The sequence below is a fragment of the Aedes aegypti genome, chromosome 3 (genome assembly GCF_002204515.2).
Source record: "Aedes aegypti strain LVP_AGWG chromosome 3, AaegL5.0 Primary Assembly, whole genome shotgun sequence".
Taxonomy (NCBI): domain Eukaryota; kingdom Metazoa; phylum Arthropoda; class Insecta; order Diptera; family Culicidae; genus Aedes; species Aedes aegypti.
The window spans coordinates 196086858-196100148 of record NC_035109.1 but is presented as its reverse complement, the minus strand read 5'-3'; the positions used below and the strand labels follow the sequence as shown (position 1 = coordinate 196100148).

The following is a 13291-nucleotide window of genomic DNA, read 5'->3' as shown; positions in this document are numbered from 1 at the left end:
TGATCCATAATATGGACCAGGAAATGATTGTTTACCACGGTTATGGATCACTTCCAAAGAATGTAGATTTCTGCTATTTTATGCATTGGATTCGACATTTTTAGACAACAGCACTAAGGATAAAACTAATAAAACATCAAGGTTTGTAAATTTCATATTTTAGCAGACAAAAATGGGTGGAAAACTTGGTGTGGAGCGGAAACAGTTCATGTCTCAGTTACTACAATGCAGTATCACAATAAAAATGGCATTTTACCCTTGTTTCCAGCTCTAACACTGATATTTTTTGCAGTAATATATGACACATTGTTAACTTTTGCCATACCATGCAATACAGATGCATTGAGTTGAAAATCTCTTGATTTTGCGCACTGATCCATAATATGTCACAATTTGATCCATAATATGAAAATTGATCCATAATATGGTTTTCAGGAACCGACACAATTTTTAATTTTTATGCAATCCTATGTAAATATTACACTCAAAACAGTTTACTAACCGAAGTTCCAATTTGGAACGATTCGATTCGTGCTTTTAAATTACAATTTTACGTTTTCCATGTCGTTTTATTGAATTTTATAGGTTGGACTCCACACTATTTGATCCATAACTGTGGGGTCATGGTATATAACAATACTTATCAACAAAGTCCATAATACTTCCGATGCTCGAAAGTTATTTTTTGTTGGTTAAGAAAAGTATTGTATTTTGCCATATAAGAGAAACGAAGGATTTCGTATGGAGACTGCAAGCAGGTTGAAAAAATCGATTTAACCTCAATTTGATCGTGCAATTTCAATCAAATTATATCTAAAATGAAAGTTGAAGTCCTATTTTGCAAACTTGGTAGATTAGATCATAATATTTTTTGATAAATCATTGTTCAAATTTTATGTAAACATCAATGAAATCACTGTTTTATGCTACTTTATCGATCTGTTGCTAAAAATTGTGACGTGCTGGAACATTTCTGAAAACGGCATCAGATTCAGCAGTGCGCATCGTACCTTCGTGCTGTGCGTACACGAATTCTCTCTGCTCTTGGAAGTTTTCTTAAAAACTACCTAAAGCAATAAAACAGTACTTTTCAGTGCTACAAAAACAGTACTTTTCAGTGCTAAAATTAAAAACGGTACTTTTCAGTGCTACTAAAACAGTACTTTTCAGTACTATTTTTTCTACTATTGATCCCTTTACGATCCTTGTTTGGACCCGTGCCTTCGATTTTTCGTTGGACCCGTTGGCGAAAGCTAGCGGTGGTAATCCTTCTTGGACACCGTCTTGGGAAAAAACCTTTCGAAGGTCACGTCTTCTTTCGTTCATTAATTAAACATGGTATCAACAACTAACAAAAGGAAGGGTGAATCTCTGAATTCACAACTTCCTTCCAAAAAAGTGGGTTTTAAAACTGTCACTACACGTGGCAAGAATGGAAGAAAGGACGTTTCCCCGGAATGCGAACTTTCTTCCAAGGGTGAAATGAATAATTGTATCGAAATGAGCAATCAGTTCGATGCTCTAGACAAATTTTCCGAACACCAAATCGAAGCAGCCTCTAGCCCAGGCTCTTTGATTCAAGTGAGGAAGCAAAGAGTGCCGCCTATCGTGGTCAGTTGTTCCGAATTTGGGGGATTTAGGCAGGAGATCTTGAACTCCATTAGGGGAATCAAGGTTTCCTTCCAAATCGCAAAGAAAGGAGACTGTCGCGTTTTGCCGGAAACTCTTAAAGATCGTGAGCTTCTTCTCAAACATCTTGAAGAGAAGAAGCACAAATTTTTTACTTATGACGACAAAACTGAACGTTTGTTCAAAGTTGTCTTGAAAGGTCTCTCAAGTGACTATAAATCACCTGAAGAGATCAAAAATGGAATAAATGATTTACTTGGATTTTCCCCAGTCCAAGTAATCATTATGAAAAAGAGAACCCAATCTGGCATTGTTCGGAAAGGGCTTTCTCAAGAATTTTATTTAGTTCACTTTAACAAAAAAGAACTAAATAATATTAAAGCTTTAGAAAAAGCAAAACTTTTGTTTGATGTCCGTGTGACATGGGAACATTTCCAGAAACCTGGAGGAAATTACCAGAACCCCACTCAGTGCCGTCGGTGCCAAAAGTGGGGTCATGGTACAAAAAATTGTCGCATGGATGCTAAATGCATGATTTGCGGAGGTTCTTCTCACGCCAAAGACGTCTGTCCAGTGAAGGAAGATACCACCAAATTCATATGTTGTAATTGCGGGGCTAACCATAAGTCCAATTTTTGGAATTGTCCTTCACGCAAAAAGGTCATTGAGGCTCGTGCCAGGCAGATGAAAGATAATATCCGTTACGATAACGGTCGTTTCCGGAATTTGCCTGGTAGAGTATCGAACAATGCTCATTTTTCAGTTAACGATCGCTTGATCATGAATCATACCCATCAGGAAGATCATAATCATGCTCATTCACAAACTAATTTTATTCCGTCGGGTAGCCGTTCGAATTTTTCTATTTCGAATGTATCTACCCACGGTAAATCCTTTGCCGATATCGTAGCAGGAAATTCGAACTCCTCCCCTGTTCGATCCATGGGTACCCATTCTACTTGTTTCAAATCAAATGGAAAAAACCCTACCGCCACAGGTAACTCCGCTTCTTCGTCTATCGGAAATTCCAATGGGAAATCACATGACATGTCTGCCTCTGATTTTAATTTTCTAACTGAACAATTGAATCTAATGATTGATGCAATGTTCAAAGCCACTACTATGACTGAAGCAGTCCAAGTAGGTGTAAAATTTACAAATCAAATTGTTATTGGATTACGTTTTTCTAATGGATCCAAATAATAATTTAAATATTTTAAATTGGAATGCTCGTTCTCTGAATGGTAAAGAGGACGAGCTGTTTAATTTTCTTACGGTTAATAACGTGCATATAGCAGTTATTACCGAAACGTATTTAAAACCTGGATCTAAACTCAAAAGAGATCCTAACTTTTTTGTTTATCGTAATGATCGACTTGATGGGGCATGTGGGGGAGTTGCAATCATCATTCATAGGCGTATAAAACATCAACTGTTTTCATCATTTGAAACTAAAGTTTTTGAAACTTTAGGTGTTTCTGTTGAAACACAGTTTGGTAAATATACTTTCATAGCTGCCTATTTGCCTTTTCAATGCACTGGGCAGCAAGTTAATTTGCTCCAAACTGACTTGCGTAAATTGACTCGCAATAAGTCAAAATTTTTTGTCATTGGTGACTTTAATGCCAAACATCGGTCATGGAATAATTCTCAAAGTAATTCCAACGGCAGAATTTTATTTGATGAGTGCTCTTCAGGATATTTCTCAATTCAATACCCTGATAGCCCCACATGTTTTTCCTCTTCTAGAAATCCATCTACGATTGATTTGGTCTTAACCGACTCTAGTCATCTTTGTAGCCAAATGATTACTCATGCTGATTTTGATTCTGATCATGTCCCTGTTACATTTCAAATATCCCAAGAAGCGATTCTCAATCCTATCAGCTCCACTTTCAATTATTTACGAGCCGACTGGAATATATATAAAACGTATGTTGACTCCAATCTTGATGTTAACATTTCTTTAGAAACTAAACTTGATATTGACAATGCTCTTGAAACTTTAACAAATTCCATTGTTGAAGCCCGGAGCATTGCAATTCCAAAATGTGAAGTAAAATTTGAATCCGTGATTATAGACGATGATCTTAAACTCTTGATCCGTCTTAAAAACGTGAGGAGAAGGCAATTTCAACGCACTTGCGATCCTGTTATGAAAATTATATGGCAGGATTTGCAGAAAGAAATCAAGAAACGTTTTGCTCAATTAAGAAACAAAAATTTTGAAAATAAAATTTCTCAATTGGACCCTGGCTCTAAGCCCTTTTGGAAATTATCTAAAATCTTGAAAAAACCTCAGAAGCCAATACCGGCATTGAAAGAGGAAAACAAATTATTACTAACTAATTGCGAAAAAGCTCAAAAACTTGCTATGCAGTTTGAAAGTGCGCACAATTTTAATTTAGGACTTACTAGTCCAATTGAAAATGAAGTTACTCAGGAGTTCGAAAATATTCTCAATCAAGAGAACGTTTTCGAAAATGCTTGGGAGACTGATTTGGAAGAAGTGAGAACTATTATTAAAAAATTCAAAAACATGAAAGCTCCTGGCGATGATGGAATTTTCTACATCCTCATCAAGAAACTTCCAGAAAGTAGCTTATCATTTTTAGTTGATATATTTAACAAATGCTTTCAATTACCATATTTTCCTGACAAATGGAAAAATGCTAAGGTTGTTCCAATTTTAAAACCAGACAAAAATCCTGCAGAAGCTTCTAGCTATCGTCCAATCAGTTTGCTTTCCTCCATCAGTAAACTTTTTGAAAAGGTTATTTTGAACAGAATGATGGCCCACATCAACGAAAATTCAATTTTTGCCAATGAACAGTTCGGATTCCGCCATGGACATTCGACCACTCATCAACTTTTACGTGTAACAAATTTGATCCGTTCCAACAAATCTGAAGGCTATTCTACTGGTCTTGCTCTTCTAGACATAGAAAAAGCATTCGACAGTGTTTGGCATGAAGGTTTGATTGTAAAATTAAAAAACTTTAATTTTCCAACATACATTGTTAGAATAATTCAAAGTTATCTGTCAAATCGTACACTTCAGGTTAATTATCAAAACTCCAGATCTGAAAGACTTCCTGTAAGAGCTGGTGTTCCTCAAGGCAGCATTTTGGGACCAATATTATACAATATTTTCACATCTGACTTACCTGAGTTACCTCAGGGATGCCAAAAATCTTTGTTTGCGGATGACACAGGCCTCTCCGCCAAAGGACGAAGCCTGCGTGTCATCTGTAGTCGATTGCAAAAAAGTTTGGATATTTTTTCTTCATACTTGCAAAAATGGAAGATTTCTCCTAATGCTTCCAAAACTCAACTAATAATATTCCCACATAAACCAAAAGCTCTTTATTTGAAACCTTCAAGTAGACATGTTGTCACGATGAGAGGGGTTCCAATAAATTGGTCAGATGAAGTTAAGTATCTAGGGCTCATGCTAGATAAGAATTTAACTTTCAAAAATCACATTGAGGGCATTCAAGCCAAATGTAATAAATATGTAAAATGTCTCTATCCCCTTATTAATAGAAAATCAAAACTTTGTCTTAAGAACAAGCTGTTGATATTCAAACAAATTTTCAGGCCAGCCATGTTGTATGCTGTACCAATATGGACTAGCTGTTGTAATACCAGGAAGAAAGCTCTGCAGAGAATTCAAAATAAAATTTTGAAAATGATTCTGAGGCTTCCTCCCTGGTATAGTACCAATGAGTTACATAGAATATCCAATGTTGAAACATTGGAACAAATGTCAAATACAATCATTGATAATTTCAGGCAAAAATCGTTACAATCTTCTATTGCCACGATTAATGCGTTATATGTTTAGGTTAAGTTAGGTTAAGTATATTAAAAACGTTTTTTTTTCTCTTATAAGCAGGTGAAATCAACTCACCTGTAAAAAAACTGAACTGCTACGGCAAATGAAATGTAATATGTTGTTAACAAAATGTTAATTAAATCTTAAATTTGTTTTACCAAATTAGGATGATAGTGTTGTCAAATAACACAGAACACCTAGATATAAGAAATGAATGTAATGTTTGGAATGATACTAATAAAAAAAAAATCCGCATCAGATTCAGCAACCCCAAATTTACTAGAGACACATAATTTGATTCTTGAGACACGCAAAAATGTCATTTTTGTTACGCTGTGTTATTCAAATGTCTAACATATACCTATAAATCCATTTCATCAACCAACTATGTAAAAGCATGATAGCAACAACAAAGAATATTATCAAGATATTGCAACATGTAGCCACATCGAATTGGTATTAAAAATTCGTCCACGGGCCGGACAAAACCAGTGCGATATACAAATGCAAAAATGGAATTGTACAAGAAATTTGAAATCAAATTTGGAATTATCATATGATTCATTTTCTTGAAAAGCAAAGCAATCAAGACAAAATCATATACGTATACGAAAAACTGTTGAATGAAAGTTGTATCTGAGAAGATAAAGCGGTACCTTTCCTGACCCCAATTTAGAAGAAAAAAAACATGTTCTATTTTTCAGCACACAATTCCAAACAATTCGAAATCATACGTTCCATAAGCTTACGTAAACATGATTATGAACTGATAGGTCTTCGACTATTGTTATCAATATTATGAAAAATCAAAATTTGGTATTAATTTAGTACAATCAGATTCAACTCGGATCCTGTTCCCTACTGCTCTATGTAAAAGTTACTTCTACCAATTGATCAAATACATTTTTTTACAAGCTAACCGTCAATTCATAATTTTTATCTTTCGTTTCTAATTGCAGTTTTGTTGTCAATCCTTTAACGCCAGCGCAGGAAACACTATGTCAGCTGCAAAATGTCACGGCTGCCAATAATCCTGCGAGTACACCACAGCGATCATCCAGCATGTACTACATGGTGAAACTGCAGCTTCGATCAGAGAACGCATGCCAGAGGCCTTGGAACTTTGAGCGAGTGCCAAACAAAATCATTCGTGGTCTGGACAATGCCCTGATTTACACCAGCACAAAGGAAGCCTGCCTTTCCGCTTGTTTGAATGAAAAACGGTTTATTTGCCGTTCCGTTGAGTACGATTACAACAACATGAAATGCGTATTGAGTGACTCCGATAGGAGAACAACTGGACAATTGGTTCAACTGGTTGATGCCCAAGGCGTTGACTATTTCGAGAATCTTTGTTTGAAACCAGGCCAAGCGTGCAAATTCACCAGGGGCTTCCAGCTTCCACGCACGGGCGTTTCAGAAGATAAGGTCTCCCAATATGTGGGTCTACATTACTACACCGACAAGGAACTGCAAGTCACTTCGGATTCGGCATGCAAATTAGCTTGTGAAATTGAAACGGAGTTCCTCTGTCGGTCGTTCCTGTACATGGGACAGCCAATTGGGTCGCAGTACAATTGCCGCCTCTATCACCTCGATCACAAATCGCTGCCCGATGGACCCTCGACGTACTTGAATGGAGAACGACCATTGATCGATGTCGGAGAACCCTCAGGAGTGTACTATGAAAACTCATGTGAAAGTAAGTAGCTTTTTCCATATTTTTTACTGATGACATTTGATTTGAACATTTAGCTTAAACAATCTTTCTGGGAGATTCCAGAGTACAGCTTTTTTTACAAACGTTCTGTCAGTTTGTGGTCTTCGGAAAACTCGGGCATAAATATTTTAATTTCAAATTTGATAATGATCGGCAATTTACAGCTCATCCCATTGAGAGAAACCAATGTTACTTTTGCATGGAATTTGCTATATTTTTTCCATACGTATTTCAAACTCGTTGAGTAAATCACCAAATCAATCGTTTCCATTTTACAATTTTTATTAGGCTGAAATATTAAAGTCAATTTTTTGGGACTTTAATATTTTTGCTTTATTTATAAATGTATACCATCCTAATTGGTTATCTATGACATTCTAAAGCTCATTTATTTGTTCCTTTTGTGGAGTTAAAAAAACTTTGGCGGCAATGAAAATGATGAAATGTTCAACAAAGGCTATACTGCCTATAAAAGCATAACTGTCCCATATGGATTTTCTAATCAACCCCTTTTTTCATTGCAACATCCATGTTTTAATATATACTTTAATATGCATATAAACATTAACACATTTTGTTTGAAAATGTTGTGGAAAAATATGAGGTTGGAGCAATCCCATATTGAAAAATAAAGGCATAACAATCTCTATATGAACTTTCACCCCAAAAGGCAACTGTAAACCGTGAATTGCGTTCATGTTTAAATTTTTGGCAGATCACTAGAAGCAAAATGAGTCATCTGTGCGGTTGTTTTAAGTTAATTTGGCATGTAGAAATGTACTAGAAAATTATGAACATTTGAATGAGAAGACACACTTTAAACTTTGAGCGCTATTTTCTCAATGCCTACTTTTCCCATATGGGACAGTTATGCCTTTATGGGCAGTATAGGTACTCCAAATAAAACTATATAGCGGAATTCGAGGCAACCGTGACGCTTTAAGCAAATTGTTTCCTAGCTTTGTTCTAAGCTTATCAAACCCACTTATTTGGCATCATGATGTTAGTTTCTCATCTTCTCATACGCACTGTGCCTTTAAAAAAACGAAGAGTATTAATTTTGGAGCTTCTACTATATAATCCAAAATGACGTATTTTCAGGCACTTTGTGACAAGTGTGCCATCCATGAACGGCCACCGAATGAACATCGAATGAAGTTCGAAGTTTATCCCATGCGGAACTCTACTAATAAATTCAAATAACTGGAATTGTTATTTTTGTGTTCATTCCATACGAAATATGAATTACGGCGGATATGTATAATAATTTTACAGTAGATCAGGCCTTCCCAACTTTGTTGTCTCTTTTTCTACCTAAATGACACATTCCACGCACATCTACGCCAAGATATCAAAATTTCAAACTCTGAAATATTCCCAAAGCTATGCAGAACATGAAAGACAATATGTTGAATTGTATAAAAAACATAACTTTGATTGAAAATACCATAAAAACATACCTGAAAAGTTATTTAAATTTTATATAATTAATTGTTGAGAAATTGAGACATTTAACAACATTTTTATAAAAGCCCTGTATCATAGTTTATCAAGTGTAATATGTCTGTCTTATCCGTTAACTAACCCTTGTATTTGATGACATTGTTATGTGCGGGTTTAATTTTTTTCAAACGAATTATTGTTTTTTTATGAAAACGTATTTTATCAAATAGTCACATTATTATGGTGTCGCGTTACTAAAATTGCCTAATTTTTGACATTGTAAAATAAATACTTATTACAGATCTTTCATATTTTGGATTCTCTTCCTACTCGTAAAGATACGTGTTTCCATAAAAAAAAGATTTGAAATCACGCCATTCTTCTAAAAGTTACACTAGGTGCAAAATTATGGTGTCGCGTTACGTTAATTTTAACTGTAAATTTTCAGGATAAAGCTACAAAATTCAAAATGCTCGTTCTCAGCAATGCTACAACCGATTTTCGAAATTTTTGGCTTTTAGTAGAAGGAAATAGTTATACTAGTTTTAAGAGTCGGTGCCACCCCGCTAAACCCCTCCCCGTTTTTGTGAGATGTGAGAATGTCTGTTTTTTCTTGTTTTTCACTAAAATCTGATCAAGTAGCTCTGTGTTTTGAATGAACTCGTTGGCTAGTGACCCAAATCTTTTCAGACAGGTGCCGTTTAGTGCAGGAATAGTCTCTTACATGTTGTGGAATACTTGGTTTCGAAGGTAAACAACGTGGTTCTTCGGCGGATAATCCGGAATATCCGTAAAATGGTCAATTCATGAAAATAATCCAAGACAGCTGCGTTTATTTTTGCAAACTCATCAGAATTCCTTATTATAGAACGCAATAGATTATTTGAATTGTTCATGGACCTAGGTGGTCACAATAACGGCCTATGGAAGATCCGGAATATCCGTAAAAATGGTCATTTCGTGAAAAACATCCTAGATCACTGCGGTTTTTTTCAAACATATCAGAAATCAATTACTAAACATAATGGATGATTGGGATTGTTCTGGGATATAGGTGGCCACTATAAAGATCTCTAGAGGATCTGGAGCAACCGTAAAATTGGATATCTCGTAAAAATCAACTTAGACACACTTTTTTCAGATCTTTCGGATGTCTTGTCATGACATTTGTCTATGTTGACATTCGTCCTTTACATTGTATAATAATGAATTTGATCAATTATGCAATAAACTTCGGTGATCTAAGTGGTCTTTGATTTCAATGCAAATTATACGTGTATTACAAATTTTATATGTTCTATAATTATGACTTTTGATGTGTTTAAAAATAACGCACAGTGGTCTTAAATGATTTTTACGACTAATTTTGCGGATCTTCTAAAAGGAGTTGTAGTGGTTGATGGACAGTTCCGATAGAATGATTTTATAAATTGATATTTTTATGGATATTGCGGATTTTCCAGTGAACTAGGTTGTATACCATTGAAGCCAAGCAGTCCCCAACATGTGTGAGGCTATCTCTTTGCTGACCGGCACCTTTCTAATAAGATTTGGGTCGCTTCTTAAAACAAGACCATAAACCAGAACTTTTTAATTAGCTTTGTGCGAAAAAGAAAAAAATAAACATGTTTACCTCTCACAAAGACGCGGAAGATTTCAGAGGAATGGCGCTTAAATCTGGTACAACTATTTCCTTACAATGAAAGCTCAAACAATCGGTTGAATAATTGAGGAATTGAATTCGCCTAATAATCTGATCTAAAAACTCCTCTGTGCGGCAGAATTCCATGATATTCAGATCACTATTTTGAGACCTTAAACGTCTTTAGCAGTTTTGCTAAAACATGATCCTCAAAATACTACATGGATACGTTGAAATATTATTGGCCCAATATCAGGTTCAAATACATCCCTGTGTGGCAAAATTCCGTATTTTTCAGACCACCATTAGTAAGTCCTATACATCTACACACGCTGTGTTTTAAGCGACAGATTATAAAAATCGAATGTACATCGGATATTTTCATCTTCTCAAAAAATATCAAAGGGACGGTTAAAAATTTAAAAAAAAGTGCGATTACCCCACTGCACAGCAGCTCTACAGATTTTTCGGTCCATCATTGAGAAGCTTCATGGTATTCCACAAATTTCTGAAACAATCTTCTTAGAATACTTTATTGAATCTTTTGAATAATTTTACCCATTTATCAGATCCATTTACTCCACTGTGCTATTGAATTTCGGCTAGTTCCGACAACCATAAACGTTTGCTTGTCGACTTTGCCGAAAGCATACTTTTCAAAGTACATCGTTGATAGGTTTACATAATTTTATTTTATAATCAAATTCAATCATTCTACCATGCGTCAAAATTCAAGATTATTTGCTCACGCCACCAGACACATTCTTAAAAAATCACTGAAACATCTAAATATTGTTGCAAAGAATTTTGTCAAATTTATATGGTGACCCCAAGCGCCATCTACGCTTTTACTAAGCACGACATCCTCAAAAGGTTTCACAGAAACATTAAATTATTTATAACCAGTGTCGGATCAAATTACTCCACTGTGAGGCAGAATGTCGAATGTATTAAACAAATAATAATACTAGATATTCAGTTTTTCCGAAACCAGAAAGCAACATTACCTATTTTGTCAATAAAATTTAAAAAAAATGCTTTTTGCGTAACGCGACACCATTTGCAGAACTTTGTTCGAAGATAAACGTAACGCGACGCTCATTAACCCGTATAGGCCTCAGTGAAAGCAAAAATACTAAAACCCTCACCGCTCAACGAATACTTAACGGATTCAAATATTTTTTTGTCAGTTTACTGGCCCACATATCTAGTTCCTAAATGTGGCCAAAGGATCTCGGGAATGTTCCTGTGGTCGGAGATATTTTGGTGGGTACCTGGGTCAGGTCCGGTAATAAAGGGCTATTTTTTGGGACACACCAAGTTGTTATTATTTATTTGCAATGGCAATCATTTTAACTTGCATAAATCATTAAGATCTGATATTCAACATTATAAATGAAGAGGTAAGCATCGTTTAGAATGTACTAGTTGTGGTCACTCGGGCTTAATGCCCTAAAGAACCGGCTATAGATTTGTTGGATACTAAACCGTTTCCATTCTCTAACAGTAGAGATTAAATATAATAATTTACTGAAATACGTTCCCATGGGCTTGACACATATAATTAGACACAAATTGACCACTCTGTCGTAAGTTTGAGGCATCATGGCGACCCAAAATGGTTATTTCAAGGGTCAAACAAATGCAGGACACAAGGTTAACCAACTCAATCGTTTCTCAAAATGTTTACGCTGATGCGTTTTTCTTGAAATTCCTTGATATAGTGGCCACATTATAGCCGATTCAGGAAATTATCTGTAACTTGAAATTTGCCTACCTCCAGGGGCAAAGAAGTACAGCACCATTTTCAGCCGACCTGACCCAGTAACCCACCTGAATAACTCCGGACACATGAACATTCCCGAAATTCTTTGACCACTTTTAGAAACTAGGTATGTGTGCCAGTATACTGACAAAAAATAATTTAAATCCGTTAAGTACTCGCTGAGCGGTGAGAGTTTTAGTAATTTTTCTTTCACTCAGGCCTATACGGGATAAATGAAACCAATGAAATTGTATAATTATTCAATATTTCTTTCCAGTTTGGAGTCACACACTGGTTTTAATTAATACATAGAAGAATTGCCTAGAACAAACCCGGGTTCTAAAAATTATAGCAGAGCAGATATAGGCGATTATAGAGTGGTATTTGAAAAAGTGCATTTCAGCGATGGTGTCGCGTTACGAAGTGTAACTGCTTTTAGTTACCATATATACAGTGTTAAGTTTCAAAATAAATGTCACAACATCAAGTACATTTAATATGTATAATATAAAGCCTGTTTAATCACATGGTCACAAGGCATATTTTCGAGAACAGACCTCATTTGATAATGAAAGTCGGTTCCTCGTGGTGTCGCGTTACGCTGGAATGTGTCTTGAGCAATTCATAAACTCTAAGGGGTGGCTAAACTAACTTGAAGTTTGTATAGAGAAAATCGACCAAATATATCAGAAACAGTAGGAACTACATTTTCGAGCAGAATGGAACCGGCAGCTTCGCAAATAAAGTTATTCACTAAAAGTGCTCCGATCTCTTTCAAATTTTGTTGGTTAAATCATTAATCAAGAATTTTAGATCCGTGTTTTATATTTTGACATAAACGTATTTTTGTAGGATGTTTATAAGCCACGAACTCAAACTTTGCGGAGAGGCATTTCGCACCTATATTGATTTTGCTATACAAAACTCTCAAATTTTTGGCAAAACGCACATGTTATTGTGACGTTTAAAAAACAATTGGCACAAAAGAAGAAAACAGCTTCAAAGAACATATTCAGGCCAATAAAATTTATCAGGTCATCTAGATTCACCGACAACAACATTTACCGAAAAACTAAACATTATATATACTTTGCAATTGAATTAAATGGACAAATTGATGTAAAATTTGAGAAAAAGTTACACGTCGTCTCGATGAAAATCGAATTCACGACTCCCTGTTCACTAAATAGGGCGCGTCACCCCTACAACACGAGAGGACTCATGGACGCAGAACTTAACCTGAATTCGATTTCA

The 13291-nt window shown here is 35.5% G+C and overlaps 1 protein-coding gene across 1 annotated transcript in view; it reads left to right on the top strand.

Annotated features, from left to right (window-relative positions):
• Positions 1 to 13291, top strand: part of LOC5569003 — a 103490-nt gene that overhangs the window by 69445 nt on the left and 20754 nt on the right. Inside the window, exon 3 of the mRNA XM_001652605.2 lies at positions 6427 to 7169. Coding sequence (XP_001652655.2) covers positions 6427 to 7169 — 743 coding nt within the window. The remainder of the gene's footprint in view (positions 1 to 6426; positions 7170 to 13291) is intronic.